General features: G+C 49.2%; 2 protein-coding genes across 10 annotated transcripts in view; one reads left to right on the top strand and one right to left on the bottom strand.

The window, feature by feature from the left end:
• The window catches only part of LOC122369153 (X-ray repair cross-complementing protein 6-like), a 33,159-nt gene extending 15,584 nt beyond the window's left edge, over nt 1–17,575 (top strand). The window contains exons 1-12 of one of the 8 annotated variants that reach the window (XM_043343641.1): nt 10,526–10,754; nt 11,543–11,714; nt 12,211–12,388; nt 12,827–12,932; nt 13,250–13,430; nt 13,638–13,816; nt 14,138–14,297; nt 14,623–14,758; nt 15,106–15,294; nt 15,700–15,900; nt 16,309–16,469; nt 16,894–17,575. In XM_043343641.1, coding sequence (XP_043199576.1) covers nt 11,550–11,714; nt 12,211–12,388; nt 12,827–12,932; nt 13,250–13,430; nt 13,638–13,816; nt 14,138–14,297; nt 14,623–14,758; nt 15,106–15,294; nt 15,700–15,900; nt 16,309–16,469; nt 16,894–17,010 — 1,773 coding nt within the window. In that variant the 5' untranslated portion in view covers nt 10,526–10,754; nt 11,543–11,549 and the 3' untranslated portion in view covers nt 17,011–17,575. Of the gene's footprint in view, nt 1–10,525; nt 11,095–11,242; nt 11,442–11,542; nt 11,715–12,185; nt 12,389–12,826; nt 12,933–13,249; nt 13,431–13,637; nt 13,817–14,137; nt 14,298–14,622; nt 14,759–15,105; nt 15,295–15,699; nt 15,901–16,308; nt 16,470–16,893 lie in introns of those variants that run through there. The other 7 variants (XM_043343648.1, XM_043343642.1, XM_043343649.1 and 4 more) reach the window with 7 other exon arrangements.
• On the bottom strand, nt 70–6,686 carry LOC122369154 (uroporphyrinogen decarboxylase-like). 2 transcript variants are annotated; one of them, XM_043343651.1, is made up of 8 exons: nt 6,590–6,686; nt 4,503–4,614; nt 3,636–3,814; nt 3,020–3,181; nt 2,495–2,656; nt 2,091–2,225; nt 1,103–1,270; nt 70–860 (listed from the first exon to the last, which is right to left on the bottom strand). In XM_043343651.1, the coding sequence occupies exons 1-8, from the start codon at nt 6,593–6,595 to the stop codon at nt 708–710; spliced, it is 1,077 nt and encodes a 358-aa protein (XP_043199586.1). In that variant the 5' UTR covers nt 6,596–6,686; the 3' UTR covers nt 70–707. The 2 variants fall into 2 exon arrangements, with proteins under 2 accessions (XP_043199586.1, XP_043199585.1); XM_043343650.1 differs by lacking the exon at nt 6,590–6,686 and adding an exon at nt 6,391–6,541.
• Nucleotides 17,576–20,128: the final 2,553 nt, after the last annotated feature.

Below are 20,128 nucleotides of genomic sequence, written 5' to 3'. Positions count from 1 at the left end.
GGCGTAGGTATCTGCGCGTACATATATTCGTATATGCGACTTCTGTCTCGATCCAATGAGCCAGACTGGTCATTTCCGGTATAATTTATATTCAACACGTATAAACATTCAAAAGTTTATCAAAACAAGACACTAGGCCCAGCATCGACGACAGTGCCTAGGTAGGCCAACAACCACTATCTGCATCATCCAAGACAGCACACAGCACACACAGATAATAAACGCCCTTCGTAAATTGTGTATCCGCAACCGAGGCTCAACAAACCCGGCAGAATATTTGAAAACAGGAGACGTCATCACAGGAACTCAAGGCTGAGATCCACTTTGTTCTCGTTAGATCAATCAAATCTGCACCCAATATCTCTGGCCTGAGCTTATTTCTACCCCACAGCTAGGGCCCAACAAAAGTGAAATAAAGACCCTGCATAAACAAGCCGAAAATATCAGCCTATCAACATGGCACCGGAACCGTGTCATACGTAACCAGATAAAAAAAAGAGCACGACCCCAGAAAAAAAAACAACATCCAACTCATCGTCATCCGCGGGGCACCTTGCCATCAATACGATGAACTTGCATCTCTCATGACGTGTCAAACATTTCCTCTCCCGTCTACCGCCAGGTTCCCTCGCTCTCACCTCTCCCGCACCCACTCCTCACCCATCGGAGGTCACGGGTGGCACCCGTGCCGGTCTTCTCACCACCACTCATTTCCCGCTGGAATACTTGTGAACGGCGTCGACGAACGCTCCGACATGTTCGGGCGTCATGTCCGGATACACACCGTGGCCGAGGTTGGCTATCCAGCGCCGGCAGCCGAATCGCTCCACCATCCGTCGGACCATAGCGTCGATAGAATCCTGGCGGAGGTGGCAGAAGCATACGGTCACGTGTCGCACGGTCAGCTGACAGCGGGAAGACGGTCATCACGATGGAATAGCTAGGTTGGGATTTTAGCGCCATGCCAAAATCTATTATTCCTCTAGTCTTTCATCTCCTTTGCGCAGCTCTTCTTCAACAAACTCCAACAAGTTCAACAACTTACTACCTAGATACAAAGCACAGCCCGTTCACCTAACTCTCGACCGCGAGCTATCCTTACCAGTGGCGCGTAGAGGGCGCACGGATCGAGGTTGCCCTGCCGGGTGACCTTGTCTCCCAGCCGACGGGAGGCGTCCTGAGGGTCGACCGTCCAGTCCAGACCAACCACCTCGTACCCGCTGTCTGCCAGCTGTTCCAGCGCGTAGTGCGCGCCCTTGGCGAATATCGTCTGGGGGAAACAAACGTCACATGACGAGTCATCAGGTGGCAGTGGGGAGCGGGCACAACCAGCTGATGAAAGTTAATGGAGGGGGGAGGGAAGGGGGATAAGTTAAAACATGGAATGTGGCATTGATCGGAAATGAATGTGCACTGGATAAAACAAAACGAATTACTTTTCGGTTCGGCTATTAACCATTAAAGGGACTATCCCACCTTCTAAAATGTTGTTAAAACCAGTTAAATTGTGCCCGACTTTATAGATTGGATGACCAGGAACACGGTTCTGGCATTAAACATCTTAGGCTTCCCATATTCCAAACACAAACTTTCAAATATGTGACGTCACAGCCCAAAATTACCTCCTTCCCCAGGCCACATTACTGTCATAAAGCCGATTCTTTTTACTCTGTAGGCACCACAACAAAGTTCAGACCAAGTTTTAAGCGATTTTTCAACGAACAAACCCATTTAAATCAGAATGACTAAACGAGGTGACGTCACACTAACGGTCGCTCCATGTTGAAGATAGGGCCTTGCACAAGGCCCATTTTCAAATGAAGGGAACGAATTTCTTCAACACCAAGAGGCCGCGGGGGTTGTAACCTAGATAGATAGTGGTTTCTGAACCTCGTCGCAAACTTGGCTATCTCAACTCAAACCCCATGTTAAAGGTGGGATAGTCCCTTAGCTGTAGCTGTATGCAACCGTAATATTCGTAACATTAAAAATTCCAGATGAAAAGCAACATCATAATAACACAGACCCCAAGCAGCGACATTGCAATGTCACTTGATCAACTAGCTCAAGTCTCACATATCTGGCCTCACCATTGGGATGTCCAGGTCCTTGGCCTTCAGTTTCTCGCGGACGTTTGCGCTAATCCGGCGGATGTAGGGCAGCGCGAACTCGGTGAACAGATCCGGTCCCAGGTACTCGGCGCTGGACTCAAACACTTGCAGAAGCTGTGGGCAGTCGCACAAACAAGATAGGACCATTTGGTTGTATCCCAGAAATGAAAGACAGATTCAATGGAGTTAGCATGCGAAAACTGGTTGGGCACAATAATTCTGCATAAACGTAATGTCAAATAAATATTTTACTGGCCTATGCGAGTATATTCGCCAACTTTGTTCTCGCTAGCAATTAGCAAACAGCTCGTGTTAACCAAATTGCCCAAAGACCAGCCGCTCCCTCCCAATCGGGCCGCTGTCCGTCCAAGCGTCCTCCTCACCTGCGCCCCTGCCTCCGCCTGACCGACTAGATAGTCCACAATGACGTCCGTCAGGATGGACAGCAGCTGGTGACTCGCCTCCGGATGCTGGTACAGCCACCGCTTCGCCTTCGACATGGTCTTGGACCCCTTACCCTCGATCATGTAGCCCATCAGCGTCCACTGAAAACGACCGACCGTGTGGCGGACGGGAGTGAAGTCAGTGGCGGATTTGCTGATAACAGCTCCAAAGGGACTTTTGGCACCAATGGAGAGGTCGAGGACGGGCCATACCATGGTAGACGTGTAAAGATGTTGATGCTGACGCTTGAGAGTAGCCAGGAATCATGATGTTAGAGGGCGTTAATCTAATCTGAAGTATCTCGTTCATGTCTCGTGATAGTGACAGTTAGCATCTCCAGCAAACAAAAAGCACACAAATAAGAAGGTACGCACACTCCACAGCTTCGTTATCTGAAGGCAGCAGCAGTTGCTACTGGACAGTATGCCTATCTTGTGCGCCACACATACGAAAAGTTCACTCACCGGTGCGCCTGAGAAGCCGATGAGCGGCACCTTTCCCTCCAGCTTGTGTCTGGTGAGGGTGACGGCCTGGAAGACGTATCCGAGCTGCTGGTGGACGTCCACGGGTCGCTGCAGGCGGCTCAGGTCGTCCGGGCCCGACAGCGGCTCCGGGAACACGGGCCCCTGCGCGGCACAGAGCGGACCGTCAGACGAGCGGGAACAAACGGTCAGGTGGGCAGTACACACAACCCAGAGAGACGCCGGCCTGAGTGAAATCCTCACCTTGGTGTCAAATAAATGAATAACATATGCATTAACATCGATACAAAATGTAGCGGCCTTTTGACATAGAGAGGTCTGAGTTAGAGTTTATCAAGAGCTTGACATGGTAGAATCAGGCCGTCTAGGACTCGCATCTCACGTGAGCTGTGTGCACCTCACACGGCTTCATAAAACCTCTCCCGTAATAACTACCCTCACCTAGTACAGCTCACCTGACTCTAAATATGACTCAGCTCCCCCTTATCTCGCCTACCGTCACTTCTATCTCACCGTTTAACTCTCCTCATGTAACACACCGTCTCATCACTTCGAGTGGCCTCACATTACCAAGTGCATTCTTACTTATCGAACTCACCTCTCCCGGTTTCATGAGCACCTCCATGCCAAGCGCCTGCGGCACCACCAGTATGTCTGAGAAGATAATGGCTGCGTCCAGGTCATAGCGGCGCACCGGCTGCAGGGTCACCTCACAGGCCAGCTCCGGTGTCCGGCAGATGGTGAAGAAGCCGTTCTGCTCGCTCACTGCACGGTACTCTGCGGGCACACGGGCGGGCCAGCGACTGTGCGGTCAATGAACGGTAAAGGCAAACCGGCACAGCGACATGGTAGCGGCCCTGGTGGCAGCCTACAGCGCCCTCCAGAACTTATAGGCCGGTTTTATCCCCCAGCAGATGACAAGGCCGAAGATTTCTGATGCTGATTATTAGTCATCCTGAATCTCCGATCCCGTATAGCAGCAGTTGCATGATAAGGCCCAAGGCGTGCTCCGGAGGCCGACATGTCGCCTAAACGTCTCGCCAAGCGTTTAGGCGTTGGCAAAGTGTTTATGAAGAGAGGAAAAGAGGAAACCGGGAACGCGTGAGAGCACGCGTTCCCGGTTATAACAGTTCGGGCTCGAAGCGCGACGAGCGCTTGAAATTTATGGGCCTCCTGACAGGTATGGTTGCGGTTGGTGGCAGGCCGTAGCCAGGCGAAGTCAGTGAGGGGACCGGCCGTGCGCGGCTATGTGCGCACGTTAAACTTTGGACTCTAAATTCTGCCATAGAACTGGAATTGCGCGATAGGAGGGTAGAGGGCAGGGTCACCGAAACAAGCTTAGCTTAGCGGTGGCTCTTTCCTTGTGAATCCTTCCTATCAAAAGGTTCGGACTAAATTTATAGAAAAAAACTGACAGCCAGCACCCCTATCATGCCATCACTTGGAGTGTAGCATAGGCACCTACCAGGCAGGGTCCGTCCAGCCTGCCTCATGATCCACACAGGCACTCGATCCACCTCCTGACCTCGTGCTGCTCGCAGCAGCAGGTCATTCTTCAGAGCAGGGAAATCCTTTGGCTGAAGATAAGGAAAAACATTGTATGCATTAATGTAGGTATCATGAAAAACTGATCTGAAAAGCATCTACTCTGCCTGTGGTGGGGAAATTAACTGGACATAAGTATTGACGCCAAAAAAGTAAATTAGCTACAGGCCAGACTGGGAAGTACAAATCATGGCAATATCAATGAGATCTTGTCAATGTCTGGGCAATCAGCTGATGGCATCAACTGATGCACTGTGCTGATTTACTGTGGAGCAGTGCAGGCCATAGCGCTGGCTGGCGGCGTCTGGCTAGCGTGCTAGCTCCCGCGCACAATGTGCGCGGAGGTAACTGCACGTGGTAACTGGCACGTATTTGTCATATACGTGCCAGTTACCCCGGCAACGGCCTATTGAGTTATTGACTGATGAGAAACGCGCTACAGGGGGCACAGGTTTATGAAAAATCGCAGTGACTTTGCACTTTCCTCGCTTCTCATTGGTCAATAGTTCATTGCCGGGGCAACCAGCACATGTGTGAGTGCCGGCAAGAGCACTAGCCGGGCGCCGATCAGGGCCCATAACTCAACATTTTGCTGAATTAAATTCTTGTGCTGGTGCATTGTGGCATGCGGCCAGACTCCAAAACATCCATACACTACGCCGGACGCCCGTGAGACCCTCTTGCGAAGCGATTTTGCGCTGAAATTCCTGGTTGATTTGCGCCGAAAATTGAGTGCCTATTAGTGCCAAAATTAAGCCACTTTTATATCAAGCACATGTGCACCAGCACATCCACCGATCAAAGCTCTATCAACCAGACCGAGCGTTCCGGAGCCTTGGACGCTCTCCCATATCAATGTTTGAGCGTCCCAATAAGTTTTTTTCCACGGAAACCTGATACCTCAATACGTTTAGCGCACTGTAGCGTCGTTCCGTGAAACAAGGCTGGTGCTGGGAGTTCCGGGGCCACAAAAATCGGTGGAGCGGCGTGTTAGAGGCTGGCGGGAGCCAGCGAGGGCCAGGCAGCGGAGCAGCAGGTGGCGCTCCGGCACATCAGCCTCTTCTCGGCACACGGTGCGCGCAGCCCATCGCGAAGCACCGCTTGTCTGGGCACTGCTGGCATGTCGCGGAGTGGAGACAGCCGATTCGGTGCACGTACTGGAGCGAGCGGCCCCAGTGGCCCGCCCTCATCTGGTGCACCGAAACGGCGTCCTATCGGTCCTCTCCGGGGATGGGGAGCGGCGGCGTGCTCCCGAGGAGTGGCTTGGATAGTGATTCGGACCAGTCATCGCGCAATTAATGCGAGGCCGCACAATGCACCACCCTGGTTAGCGAGCGGGCGTTTGAGGGCAGGGCGGCCGCTTGTTTCATCAGGTTGTCTGCACCCTCATTCCCCTTGATACCGTAGTGGGCAGGAATCCACCTCAGTATTACTTAACGATGCTCGGCAAAGTTCAACAAGGTCTTCCATATTTATCTCCACGCCAAGGGCTGAGGCCTCACCTGGGCGGCCGCTCCTCCCCTAAGTGCAAATACTCAGGGCGGCTCGCCAGTTTGAGCATGCGACAACCGGGGTAGGGACTCATCCCTAAACCACCCCAGAGCCGCCCGCACGGCGAATCTGCTGATAGATTGACCAGTGTGCCGATTTAATTCAGTGGCAGTCTTTTGCCAAAAAATTATGCAGCCTTCCTGCTCATAAAAATTCCGCGGTCGCCATGCGCTGAGTTCGAAATGTGCAAAGTATGTACACTGGCATTTTTTGCGCAATCCTGTCACTACGATGGACATATTCAGCATAACATGTACTTCTTCAGTCTGGGCATGCGGCATATTGATAGCAAACTTTATAGTTAGGTTGTATTTGCAGTATTCCAGTTTGTGACTTTAGGTGGAATATGATATCCAAGTGAAATGATGATCATTTTTTACTCTGTTTCATGAAACAAGGCATATGCAAACCATGGACTAAAGGCTTCATTGGTCCATGATGCAAACCACACCCCACCTCCATCGTTCCAAAAGTGAAATAGATCTATGGCCTTGGAAATAGATGTAGCGGCAAATTATCAGGCTCTCTCTATCGCCTGGATAAAAATAGGCCCCGCCCATCCCAATCAGCTGCTGTATGACGAGTTGATGACGACAACCACTACTTACCAGCAACCAATCTAGGGATAGCGTACGTGACAGTAATGGTGCAGCGGTTGCAAAAAATCACATTGTTATTCAAACGGTTTTTGCTTTTAGGGCCTTGTTGTTTAACCCATCTCTGTTTGATTGTATTGAGATATGTGATTTTAGTAGATGAGGTGTTGATAAAGGCAGGTATTTTTTAAAATATTTTTTTGACAACTTTTTGCCCTTGTTCTACGGGCAAAAACCCGGGGAACCCGGGGCCACCTGAAGTCTAAACCTTATTTATATAACATGTCGATGCTGATGCTGTCTTGAAATGTGAAATTTAGACAATGGTAATAGGAATAATGAATAGCAATTTCACCAACAACTTGTTAATCTCTAGTAAGTGCAATTAAAATTAAAATCACTGTCTGCCACACTGCTTCGATCCTGGTCATGCAACCAACGTTCATGGGTGGTGTTTCATGGCAGAGCACTGCAGTGCGCTGCGTGTGTCAGACCATTGGGTTTCCATGGCAGTGTCGACAAACTTCACTGTGACGCTAAGCTATGACAGCATCCCAGAACGTTAGCACGCTGCGGTACCAGCACCAGCAGCATGCTAGCAGTATTTGAACTCAAACCTCTGTTTTTGGTACGGTTTTTCAGAACCTCTCACTCTGTTCCAAACACGATTCATCATAAACTAAGAGATCACATGCAACGTCATTGGAGTGATGCTATGGTATGCCGTAGCTACCAGTGCACACAGTGTCTGGATGGTGAAACAGGGCCATTATTAATCACATTTGTTTGCTTTGTTTCAGCAGAAACCTGTCTGCACATGGGAGGAGTGCAACAAAAGCCCATCAAGTTCATGCATGGCAGTGGATCTCAACAGGAGAAAACCAGAAAGAACATGGATGCTTGTAGATTGCAGTTGTACACTGCTGTTATCACCTGATGTGCGTGGCTGGCATTGCTCCTGGCAAGAACCACCTGCAAGTGATGAGATGGTGCCTCAGTCGTTGAGTGTGCTGCAGTGTGAGAGGCGCCCTGATCTCTACTTTGTGATGGGTTTCCATTGGAGGTTCAACTGAGAAGTGAGAACTGACTGTGACCATGCTTGAGCATGCCAGTGGAGCTTTACATGCTTAGGGCAGCTTTTGAACAGATGCTGATCATGGCATGTCCCATCCAGTTATCACGTGCACAGAATGGTGGGGGGAGGGCAACTCTGGGCTCTTGAGTCAGCCCTACTGCACAGGGGGTACAGATGGCCGCTTACTTTGGTGTGTCCTGCACTGCATTATCAAGCCCAGTCTGCTGCCACAGGCAATGGGTCGGGCTGCACTATATTAAAGGCAGACTATCTTGCAAAGGAGGCTGGCATCCTCTCCCATAATGACACACCAATTGGCAATCATCGCTGCGATGATCACGAGGGTGTCCGCTTATCTAACATGGTGAGGTGGAGAGCCAGCTCAACCTGGCCTGAGGGATGGTTTTACTTCAGCTGAGGCCCCCTTTCCCCGCCTGCCAGGTCCGGTCAAACGACCGCTTCACAGTGAACGACTTGCAGATGTGGATGCCGTCCCACAGCGCAACGAGCGCGCCGACCAGAGGCGGCGGCCAAGAGGCGGCCGCGCTCTCCCAGTCGACGGTCCCGGTGGACGTCGGCAACGCCCACCACGCGACCATCAGATCGGCTCGCGACCGCGCCGTCGCCGACTGACCGCATGACTGGTATCTGTTCTTGATGTGGGACCGACTGCCACCGCCGGTCGCGGAAGGGCATCGCTCATCGGCCATCGACGTCCACCAGCTTCGCGTGGGTCACTGTTCGGGCTGCCACCAATATACCGAATCGGATGGAACCCTGTCGGCGAATGCCGGCGGTGCCCCGACATCGACTGCGCGGCGGCCAGTGCATCGCGTGCCGGGAGGAGGCTGGCACCCCCGATCGGTCATTGGTCACAAACCGTGTCCCAGCTCATGACTGCATCCAGCGCAGCTCTGTGAGATGTTCTGCTGCAGTCTGCCGCGTGTGTTGAAAGAAGAATGAACATGAGAAAACCTCAAAACTTTATGCCTATTAGTATTTGACCAGTGTTAGAATAAGTTTGGATTTTGAGAATTTGTGTCCCTGTGCTTGTGCCTGTGTGGAAAGGCATGCTTTACGGTGTACCATCTCAATTTGTGCGGCTGCTGACAGGCCACCTGGGTGCCAACGTATGTGCGAATCCGCGAATACGTTGTATTTCGTCAGTCGGTATCGTTCTGAAAATATTGACTGCAATAGGCTATATAGCGTATGACGGTTCAGCCCAGCAGTAATAACTGACCATTGATTGGGCGAATTTTGTGTGGTGGTTCGCTAATACATAACCTAAAGAGTGTTTTGCCGGAATCGTTTAGTAGCAGAACTGACCGGAATATAAGTAGAATGCAACGGTTTGAATCGTTAATTTGTTGAAACGATTGTTCTCTGAGACCACTGTGTAACTTTTGACCTGAGAATCACCAATTATAACAACGGTGGAAGCAGTAGGCACTGTAGAGTGTAGGCAACACTATATAGTTGGCACACTTACGCAAGCACACGACTTACGCAGTGGACATCTGCGTCATGCATTTTAAGGTTTACTGGGAAGAGTGAGAAATTAGTCAGAATATAACTGACTAAGGAAAATAGGCGATATTTTCAATTGAGCTGGGGCGGAGAGGGGGAGGGGACGTATGGTCAGCTATGCCAATAATTCATTCTCGTTATGCAGCTGTGTAAAAGGGCGTCCGTTTTTTGGGGTGAGACCTTCCCCATTGGCCATTTCCAAGCTAAATCGTGGTGGAGAGTCTGGAGACCTCAGCCTCGGTAGTCGGTACCCTGCGCGCTGCGCCACCTTGCGAAACATAAAGCAGCAGTCCTGACATCTGCAGGCGCTACTTTTCATGAAAACGCGGATGTGTTCGCGCTTATGCGAAGAAAATTCTTCCGAGTATGGTTGATAATGAGATTAATTGTTGTCATTTATTTATCAATTCATTAGCAAAAGTACCCTAATAAATCGGTAAAGTAGCTTAAACTGTATCGTATTTCCTTGGGAAAAAATGACGAACTCATCCTAAGACATCCAGATTATTGGATGCGTTCGTCAGTTGTAAGTAGTTCAAGTTTTTGGAAAAATTTGCTTGTGGAAAATCATAATATTTCAAAGATATGCCTATTTTCGAATGATTTATGCATTTATCTGCATTGAAAACTGATTGTAAAGCAAAAGTGCAAAAGATTATTGTCAATTTATTTTCTCAAATCACGATTTACGAACGCACAAAACTCCAGCTTTTAATTTAGTGCGTGTGCGAATTGCGGTCAAGAAAAAAGAATTTAACTGTCTATATTCCTCTTAAAACAATGAAGGATGAATGAGAAAAACGCTGTTTTGAACAATCGTATATTAATTTTTTCTCAATTAAGCGAAAGTACAAAATTTTCAACTATTATTACATTTGCTCTCACAAAACTCATCACTTTTAAGCATGACGTCATGTCAGCCAAATTTACTAGCGCCATCTCTGGAGAGCATCTTTCGAAACCTCCAGACGATAGAGAGAGCCAATTATCATGAGGCCTCAGTTCGATAATTTCGATTTCGATAATTCTTGACAATTTCATAGTCTAATGTGACGTCACAGGTTTTGAAAACTTTTGCATTTGATCCGCTAATAAAAATTGCTTTTTCGAGACTGGTTTTAAGTTTTGATAAAAACCTATGACGTCAAATAAAAATCAAGATATTCAAACCTCACTTTTAAATGTCTTACACAAACCAATATCTGTAGCAAAATTGGGGCTTAGATTTTGTTCACTAGCAGAATCAGTGAGAAAACCTTATCAAAAACAGCGCAATCCATGAGTACCATTGACCCGTTTTCTGTTCGTGACTGCTTTCTCCAATAAACTGAACAGCGAAACTGATTGAATTGCGATTTTGGCTTGTTGACACTCGTTTTAGAACCGACTTGTGTCAGAAGAGGGTGATAGTCATCATAAGGTGTGTCATAGAGGGTGGGTGGCAAATATTTTCCAATTTTTCTCTCCTTCATCATTACATTTAGTTTCAATTTAATAACTGTTTCAGCCTTTTTTGCTTGTTACCACCATAATTTTTAGGGTTAACCACTTCAACTTGTCTGGAAAGCATAAGGGGAGCATTCCAATTCTGGTCAAAGGGTTAGTTCCTTGCCTCTAGATTCAGCCATCTGGGTTTGAATTCCCGGCAATGCACGTGGCATTGCTGCTGCCTGACCACTTGGAACAGCGTGAGAGCTCCGGTTAGCACCTTGGTCCACCAGAAATGGTGCTTAACCCAAATCAATAATTCAAAGGCATAGGTAGGTATTAATACCATTTTGACCTGACCCACACAAATGCTCGAGCAAAGGATGCCATTTTTGAGTCCCTATTGCCCTGCTGTCAAGCAAAGGATGCCATTTTTGAGTCCCTATTGCCCTGCTGTCGATTCACCCCTGGGCCATGAACCCCAACAAACAAGCAACAGAATACTTAGGCCTTGCCGTTCAAACACTCCAACATCGCCTGCTTGTTGTTGTGGATCGTAATGCCCGCTTCGACTTAGAATTTGAATTGGTTATCAGATAAATGAAAAACGAATGATTAAAAAATGGGAAGTTATAGGAAATTAAAAAAATAGAAGAGCAGGTTGCTTCCAAAAGGTCTGGTAAGTGGTAGGAGTGGTAAATTGATGGACTGTGATGATTTTGTCCTTCTTTTCTGCATATCAATTTTAAGGACCCATGTAAGCCTGTGCACATTTTTCAGCTTCAAAATGGATAACTACAACCAAGATGATGATGACCTCAATGAAGAAGGAGATGTGCAAGATAACACATTTTCTGGCAGGGATGGTGCTATATTTCTGGTGGAAATGACCGAAGAAATGTTTGAAAAGCCAGATGATGACTCTGAATCCCATCTACAGCTGGCCTTGCTGGTAACATACTTTTGTGTTGTGATGAAATCAAGTAGCACAAAGTGCTCATAAGTCATAATATTGGTTGTTGTTAGATTAGAGCATGTGCATAATCTCTGGGTGTACGGTTGAATGATTATCTCTAGACATGCCAACCTTTCATTATTAACAAGTAATATGTTATTGTTATCTTTACCTTATTACCTACCTTTACCAAGATTTGCATTTTTATCATCCGTGATTGCAATTAGCTTGATCTGAATCTGATTTCAATTGTCTGATGCCTTCTCATTTTCATTTTTATCTCCCTCTCCTACTTCCCTTTCTCTATGTCTCAGTCTCTTTGTATCTTTCTTTCCCATCCCCATCTTTCATGCTCTGCCTCCTCAGTCTCCATCTCTTTCTCTCCTATCATGTCCCCCATCCTCGATTTTTCTTGATTCTCCTTTCTCTGTTTCCTCTCTTTCCCCTTTTCTCTCATCCTGTCCCCAGCTCATCTGCTTTCTCTGCACTGCAGTGCGCTCGGTCGATGAATGTCAACAAGATCGTTAGCTCCAGCTCTGACTGTGTGGCTGTGGTGCTGTTCGGCACGGTCCGCGGCCGCGGCGGATCGGACGGGGGAAGTGTGCACGTGCTACAGGACCTCGGTCTGCCCGGCGACCAGCGTATCATGGAGCTGGACAGACTCACCAATGGTCAGTCGGCATCGAGAGCCGGAGGGGCAGAACGGATCGGGGTGCTGTGGTGGACTTATTGGACGTGGAAGTGGACGGGATATGGGCGGGGGAGGTGATTTATCAGATCAGAGATCACACCTCATGGCCTTGGTAACGGACAGACTGACGGACCAGACAGAATCGGGACTTGCAGCACAGACAAAACAGGGCGTACGGGATGGACGACACAAGTTGCACGGGATTAACGCACCGCAGGGAACTGGATAAATGAGATCGACGCCGGGCGGATCAGGGCCAGGGCTCTCGAGAAAGACGCGTTAAGGCCCATCACACGAAAAACTATTGTTTCAAAGGACAGAGAACGGGCGAGCTAGAGGGCAGCTCAGAAACGACTTAAAGCTTAGCAGTGGGATGGGGAGAATGGAAGTCAGTGACTCTGTATGGTTTTCCCTTCAGGTGACGGTGAGCTGGAGAAGTTGCGTGAGGAGGTGGGCATCAGCACCACGTTCTCACTGGTCAACGCGCTGTTCCAGTGCCGCGCCATGTTCGCCGCCACGCACAAGTCAGTACATGTACAACCCATCGATTAAAGTAAAAACAAAAGTTCAAGAACTCAAGGAGGTGCCGATGCAAAGGCTACACCTCCGATAACCATCGCATCACATCGCACTACGTAGTTGAATAATCAGTTCAATTATGCCATTACTGTGTCGACGTTCTAAACCCCGCTACTACTATAATTGCGTGCTACCTACTGGCTACTATGTAGATAACACTACAGTATTGGAGACCGTTGAACTGTGACCAGCTATGCCCATGCACGTCATGCACGCTGTCGTCTGACGTTCTTTCTGATGTGATGTGCTGTTTCTGTTGCAGGAAGTCGAAGCTGTACTCGAAGCGTATTTTGCTGTTCACGTGCCGTGATCGTCCGCCAGCGGCCGGCTCCGATGCGCTGAAGCGGCACGTCTTTCAGAGCGTGCAGGATGTGCGCTCCAGCGGGGCCACCATAGACCTGTTTCCGCTGGGAGAAGGGTTCAGCATGGATGCCTTTTACTCGGTGAGAACACTGGCAGGAGGCTTCACACAAATGAGAGCGTTAAAATTTATCTTATCCTTCTTTTCTTTTCTATCTTTTTATTCCTGTCTCAGGGTTTGGCTGAATACAGAGCAGAGCTTGATCTAGTGCCACGTCCAGTGTTTGGCTAGACGCGTATCGACAGCTGGCAGCCCTCTAAATTTCCCCCACCCCATGGTTCTCTCTCAGGAGGTGCTGTTTGACGAGAACTCAGACGAACCGCCGCCGACGGCAGTCGTCTCCAGCAAACTGGACGAGCTCCTCACCAGGGTGCGCCAAAAGTCGCACAAGAAACGCGCCATCGGCAAGATACCCTTCATCCTGGGAGAGGGCGTCAAACTGGCGGTCGGCGTCTACAACCTCGTGAGGTAGTGACAGGTACCACTTCGATGAAGGTGGCAATCGTATACATACATTTTACAGCGATGTAACCATGCATTTCAGTTTGTTTCTTTAGGTAACCTGCTACCAACCTCAAAATATAATATCACCTCTCAATAAATCGCAAAGCTGTTCTTCACCATAAATCATTGGCCAAGCGTGACCGATCAGATGTGGCCTAGCGTGAAGCGTGACTTCAACCCGTGGCATTTGACGGTGGCGGTGACCTCTAAATTTGACCTCTGTGGTGACCCTAGCTGTGTCTCAGCCAGTGACCTCTGTATTGACCTCTGCTGCTCCACTGGCAGGTCGACTCCGAAGCCGAGCTCGGTGCGTGTGGAACAGACCACCAACGCGCCGCTGACGGGCTGTGCAGCAGAGGTGAACGAGAGCACGAGTAAGCCGCTGCTGCGGTCAGAGATCGACTACACGCTCACCTACGGCGGCCAGAAGATCGCCTTCAACAGCGTGAGTTGATGGGGGAGAGATGGAATGTAGGGGGAGGGAGAGATGACTGACGGCGGGTAGAGACATCAGCCGGCACGGCGGAGGGGACGGACCACTCAGGTATGAGGGAGAGTGGCGGACGAGTCAGAAAGAGTGGCTTATACGGAGGGGAATCAGGTGATGGAACTTTAGCCTGAGGGCATGACTTGATAGGGGGAGGGGGATGCGGATTGCGGATCGCAAAATTTGAGTTCGTAGATGTGCAAAGCAAAAGGAAAGCTGACAATAAATCTAAAACATTTGACAGGGTTCACTACCGATTTGACCTGGCCGTGACCTCTGACAGGACGAGGTACGAGAGATGCGTACCATTTGCGAGCCGGGTCTGGTACTGCTTGGGTTCCGGCCGGCAACCACTCTGGACGGTCTCCAGCACGTGCAGCCGGCCAGCTTCGTCTACCCGGAGGAGGCGCGCGTCAAAGGTAGGTACAGCTCGCTTATGGGCCGCGTGGTGCGGGCCCATCAGTGGAACGCATAAGATAGGGGGTGCGAGAGCCGGCATATTTGCAGCTGCCAAGAAATGGTTTTTTTATGATTTAGAAGCTTGAGTTTATTTCTGAAGTGTCATCATTTATCCAATCTGTTTTGTTGTCAAGCAAGCTGGTTTGGTCGAAAGAATATAACCGAAAACATATTACCAGAATATACCCATCTCTCCTTAAGTACGACGGTTCTCTACCAGTTTGAGCCCTCCTTCTGGCACAAATTGACCGTCTTCGATGCTCCCGTTCGCAATGATTTACCTCCCTCCCACGTCCCGCTTTGTCAGGCAGCCGTCAGCTGTTCACGGCCCTGCTGCGCCGCTGTGAGGAGCGCCGTCTGGTGGCCATATGTCGGCTGGTGAGCCGTCGGAACGACACGCCCCACCTGGTGGCGCTGCAGCCGCAGATGGAGCGGACCGAGGGCGGCGTGCAGATCGCGCCGCCCGGCTTCCACGTCATCTTCCTGCCGTTCGCGGGTGAGCCGGAGCGCCATGGGGTCACAGAGGTCAGGCGGAGCGTCACGGGGTCACGCAGGTCAGGCGGAGGGTTAGGCGGGTCACAGAGGTCAGGCGGAGCGTCACGGGGTCACAGAGGTCAGGTGGAGGGTTAGGCGGGTCAGGCAAAGGGTTAGGTGGGTTGGACGGAGGGTCAGACGGAGGGTCAGGTAGGTCACGGCTGCCGTCGTATTGAGATGTTTGATGAGGAGCTACTAGCTAGGGGAATGTGAGCGGCGTGTGGCGATGCCTAGATGTGAGGACTGACAGATAATCACGATATACCTGATATGTCTGATAAGCCGACGTCGTTACAAACTTAGTTCGTTGGATGCGTTATGGGTGAGCTAGTCACTTGACTAAGACGAATAATGCGCGGTGTTTCAGACGATATTCGCCAGCTGTCGCTGCCGGAACCCACTCGGGCTACCGACGAGCAGATCGAGGCGGCGCGCGCTATCGTCATGAAACTGCGCTTCAAGTACTCGCCGGACAAGATTGAAAACCCCAGCCTGCAGAAACACTGGATCAACATCGAGGCCATCGCACTGAACCGACAACAGCCGGACGAATTTGTCGACTACACGGGTAAGCCGCTTACCATTGTTGGAACCCGCTGCCCGGACTTGAGTTTCAGGGAGTGCTGCTATGGTGCATTATTGCACTTCCATTGAATGCCATTCTAGAAAAAAATGTTTCCAGTACCAAATCTTCGCGGGTTACGCATTGTCCCAGAGTCGTCGTAGACATCGTTTTTAACGATTGTATATAACAACTGCACCCCTATAATGGAGTCAGTCATGATGGGAATAAAGCGTAGTCGCTGCGTACGCGGCCCAGAATGGTGAGACAATATCTAAGAAGTTCGACTAAATAATGAAGATACCCAGCAGACTCACCACCGCACTAAACAACTACATATAACGCTACATTTATTACCTCTCTAAAGCCCCACAACGACATCACAGTCCCACTCAACGCCCTGTCCGCCGGCAGCTCCGGACGTTGAGCGCATTGAGAAGAAGGCTGGTTCGTTGATAGCCAACTTCAAGGAGCTGGTGTCACTGGACGGCGACCCGGACCCGTCTCCTGCGGCCAAGCGGGCGCGCCGCGACCCAGTCGACGTGGACATGAAGGCGCTGGCTGAGGCGAGGAAGGTGAGAGAGTGACCGGGTGATGCTAAATGGGAGGGCGGGCGAGGCTGTAGGAGTGGGGCTGACTTGGTGGGTCACCTGTGCAGCTCAGTCTCGAATAGCATTATTGTTCATGTATCATGTATCAAAAGCTTAACGTACTACGTTTAGATTCCGTCGATCATTTTAAAAGAGTTGTGAACCTACAGTGACTGAAATTGACGTCCTATCTGTGATGCTGATGTGGTCGCTGTCGTGCCAGTTCTTGCTGTGTTGTTGCTGCAGCTACTGTCGTGGTGTCAAGTTCCAGCGGTTATCTGTTCTGCTGCCGCCCATTTGTTACCGAACATTTTATTTCCCGCACCAAAGTTCCCTCAATGTAAGCAAGCGCCGTTCTACTGCGTTCCTTATCGTCCCATTTACCGACACACTGTGTTCTCCGCTCTAGGTCAACACGGCAAAGGTGGACGAACTGAAGGCGTTCCTCAAATCGGTCGGCCAGTCGGTCGGCACCAAGAAGAAGGCTGAACTGGTAGAGGCCGTGTACAACCACTTCGAGAGCTAGGCGGCCGGCCGGGTCTGATTTTTAGGACGGCCGAACAGACAGACAGACTCTGCGCCTCTGCGTGAGGGCGAATCAGCGGCTTTGTCGGACAAATACGGCTCTGATTAGGCGTCGTGTTCTGCAGTGTGCTGTTCACCACCATTCGCTTGCGTGCTGCTCAGGCTTGGATGCGATGTCACTTTTGCAGCACATCAGCGTATCGTGATCTAGCTCGCAGTTTGTCGCGTATTTTGTTCTTGTTATAAGTACCTTTAAAATGTGTTAATGGTTAGTTTTGTTTATCCCCGATGCAGACTGGAAGACGAAACGAGCCCGAGGTGGCTGTTAGTGCCCTTTGTCTTCTGTGAAGCCCCTGTTCTTTGCATGCTGTATGTAGTGAGTTATCGTTCGATAATGCACTCAGCTCAAGAATCTCACCACATGACGCGAGAACACAGATGGCCTGCTCGCTTTTAGCTCCACACGCCCGATCTCGTTGCACGGCGAGTAATTTGTGATTACAAAAAGTGTGCCTTTGTGTATTTGCTAGTCTTGTCGGATACAGGAATACAGCCCGACTCCATTCTTCTCGTGCCTTCTCGTGTAGTCTATAGATGGCCTTGATCCTTCTTTTGTTTGGGGGAGAGGTGTATTATAGTATACTGTGGGTCGTTGGGGTCAGGTGGGGTGGTTTGTGGCTTAGAGCAGGGGCCTCGGTTTGGCACCTGGTTTGGCACCTGGGTTGCTTGCGGGCTGGGCCTTGACCTCGCGTTCGGAGTCTCTCGGACCAATCTCTGGCAACGAAGGTTCCAAGGCCCTATAGACCGAAGATTCTACGTCGTCCGGCACGTATCTGTAAGAATCTTGGTCCGGCAAATCCCGTTCAAGGTCAACGGGGCTTGGCTACGGTTATGGGACGGGATTGGCCGGGCTTGGGCCGGACTATCTGTAAGAATCTTGGGCCGGACGACGTAGAATCTTCGTCGTCCCCGTCCGGCCAATCCCGTCCAAGGTCAGCGGGGTCTCGGCTGCGGTTATGGAACGTGATTGGCCGGACGGCGTAGAATCTTCGGCGTCCGAGAGACATCGAACGCAGGGTGTGTCTTTACGGACGATGATTTCGGCCAAATCAACCCCGTGTTCGATGTCTCTCGGACGACGAAGATTCTACGTCGTCCGGCCAATCCCGATCAAGGTCAGCGGGGGCTCGGCCGCGGTTATGGAACGTGATTGGCCGGACGGCGTAGAATCTTCGTCGTCGGCCAATCCCGATCAAGGTCAGCGGGGGCTCGGCCGCGGTTATGGAACGTGATTGGCCGGACGGCGTAGAATCTTCGTCGTCCGACAGACATCGAACGCGGGGCACGTGTGTGCGGCCTTTTACCGCTAGGGATTCGTAGCTTCGGGCGCTTACCGACTGAAAATGGTCACGTGGTCTTAGGTGTTAGATGTTCAATCAATGCAGTTGGAGAAGTGCAATATGTGCAAATCATTGTTAATTTGTTACTTTGATGCAGTTTAATTATTGATCAGTTATCTTTATGTAAACAACAAGGTAGAATTTGACCAAAAGTTCCTTTTTTATCACGTGACAGCCACATGATTCGAGCATCATCGACAATACAGATCGACATATTGAGTGAACATAACCGGTCCTCGATTAGGACGCCGGTGAAAACGCATATTTACGTCTGGACAACGAGTTGCGGGGAAAAGTGCTGCTTTTGTTGCAGTTTTAGGAGCCGGTAATTAGGCTGGATTTTGGGGTTACTTTTTCGTTCTGATTCATGTATTTCGTAGTGTTTGGCTTTTGAATATTTTAGTTCTTTCAGATAAATATTAATCACCTTACAACTTTTGTAAAAACGTTTCATTTTTTATAAGCCGACATTCAGAGTCCTAAAAATACATCAGCACTACAATCATTGTAAACAAACAAATGGAGCACCACTTGGCTCTGTTCCAAGGCGCTTTTTAAGTTTATCTGGTTGTTTCCGTACTCTTGTACGTCGTTTTGTTGGATGTTTTGAATCCTTTAAGATTGACTTATATCATATTTAAAAAGCATGTGATTGAAAACAATCCGAAGTATCCAGGAAGCTGACAGAGGTCCTGACTCCTGAACAATATCAATATCAAGTTGAACTTGAAGTTATGAAATTTTGGTTGATAAACACAAGTTGATCGGGCTCATATATCAGCAAGAAAAAGTAAAATTAAAAGAGCTTATTGGCCGAAAACAAGCTATGATATTGCAGATCTTGGAGCAATACTGAAGAGCGCGCTGAGCAGGATCATGCCAGAAAATGTTGTCTGATGAGCGCATATTGATGTATTGGATTGGTATGAATATTGAATGATAACTTACAACAGCAAGATAAATTAGTGCTAACTATCAAGTTAAAAATCTAGAATGAATGGACTTTGGCAGCTTTACTATGCTTAGATGCTATGCACTGCAGATTGTAATATGTGCATCAGGTACTCAGTGTCTGGCAAATGAAACATGCAGTCATTCCATTGCTACTGGAGGAGAAAGCTTGGATCACTAAATCCACTTTATGTTGATTTTGAGGTTAATCATTACTGTATTTCTTGAAAAAAGGATTGTTATAAAATTGTCAATGTGACAATCCATGCAACGGTGTGATCATATAATGTGTTCATAGTCATTCGTGATATGTGATTGTTGGTCCAATATACAATGGCAAAGCTCTCAGTTTCAGCGTTTCTGCCTGTGGCTGGCCAGCAGTGACTCAGAGCTTAGAACTTAGAAGTATTAGTTTTCTTCACAGGGCTGGGATAAAAAGTACTGAGGGTAATCTTCCACCAAGGAACTCTACTTTGACATGGTATGACATGTAGGCACAAGTAGGTAGGTGCTTAGTTCCTATAGTCAGCAGTTATGTAGGTTTAGTCGGGTTAGCTTAGATTAGGATGTTAGTTTTTTAGGTTGCCAAGTGTCCATAAAAATGTGACCTGAGCAATGAGCATACCTGAATAACCTGACAGCTGACCTAACCTCAATCATCACACATATTTGCAGCCTGGCCAAGACCTGCATAGCAGTAGCACCCAGTTATAGGTAGGTACTCACCCTAACTCAATCTTACCTGCTAACCTTCAACTTGCCAATAGT

Source organism: Amphibalanus amphitrite, unplaced genomic scaffold (genome assembly GCF_019059575.1).
Source record: "Amphibalanus amphitrite isolate SeventyFive unplaced genomic scaffold, NRLGWU_Aamphi_draft 001011F_arrow, whole genome shotgun sequence".
Taxonomy (NCBI): domain Eukaryota; kingdom Metazoa; phylum Arthropoda; class Thecostraca; order Balanomorpha; family Balanidae; genus Amphibalanus; species Amphibalanus amphitrite.
This window is presented reverse-complemented; position numbering and strand designations above follow the sequence as displayed.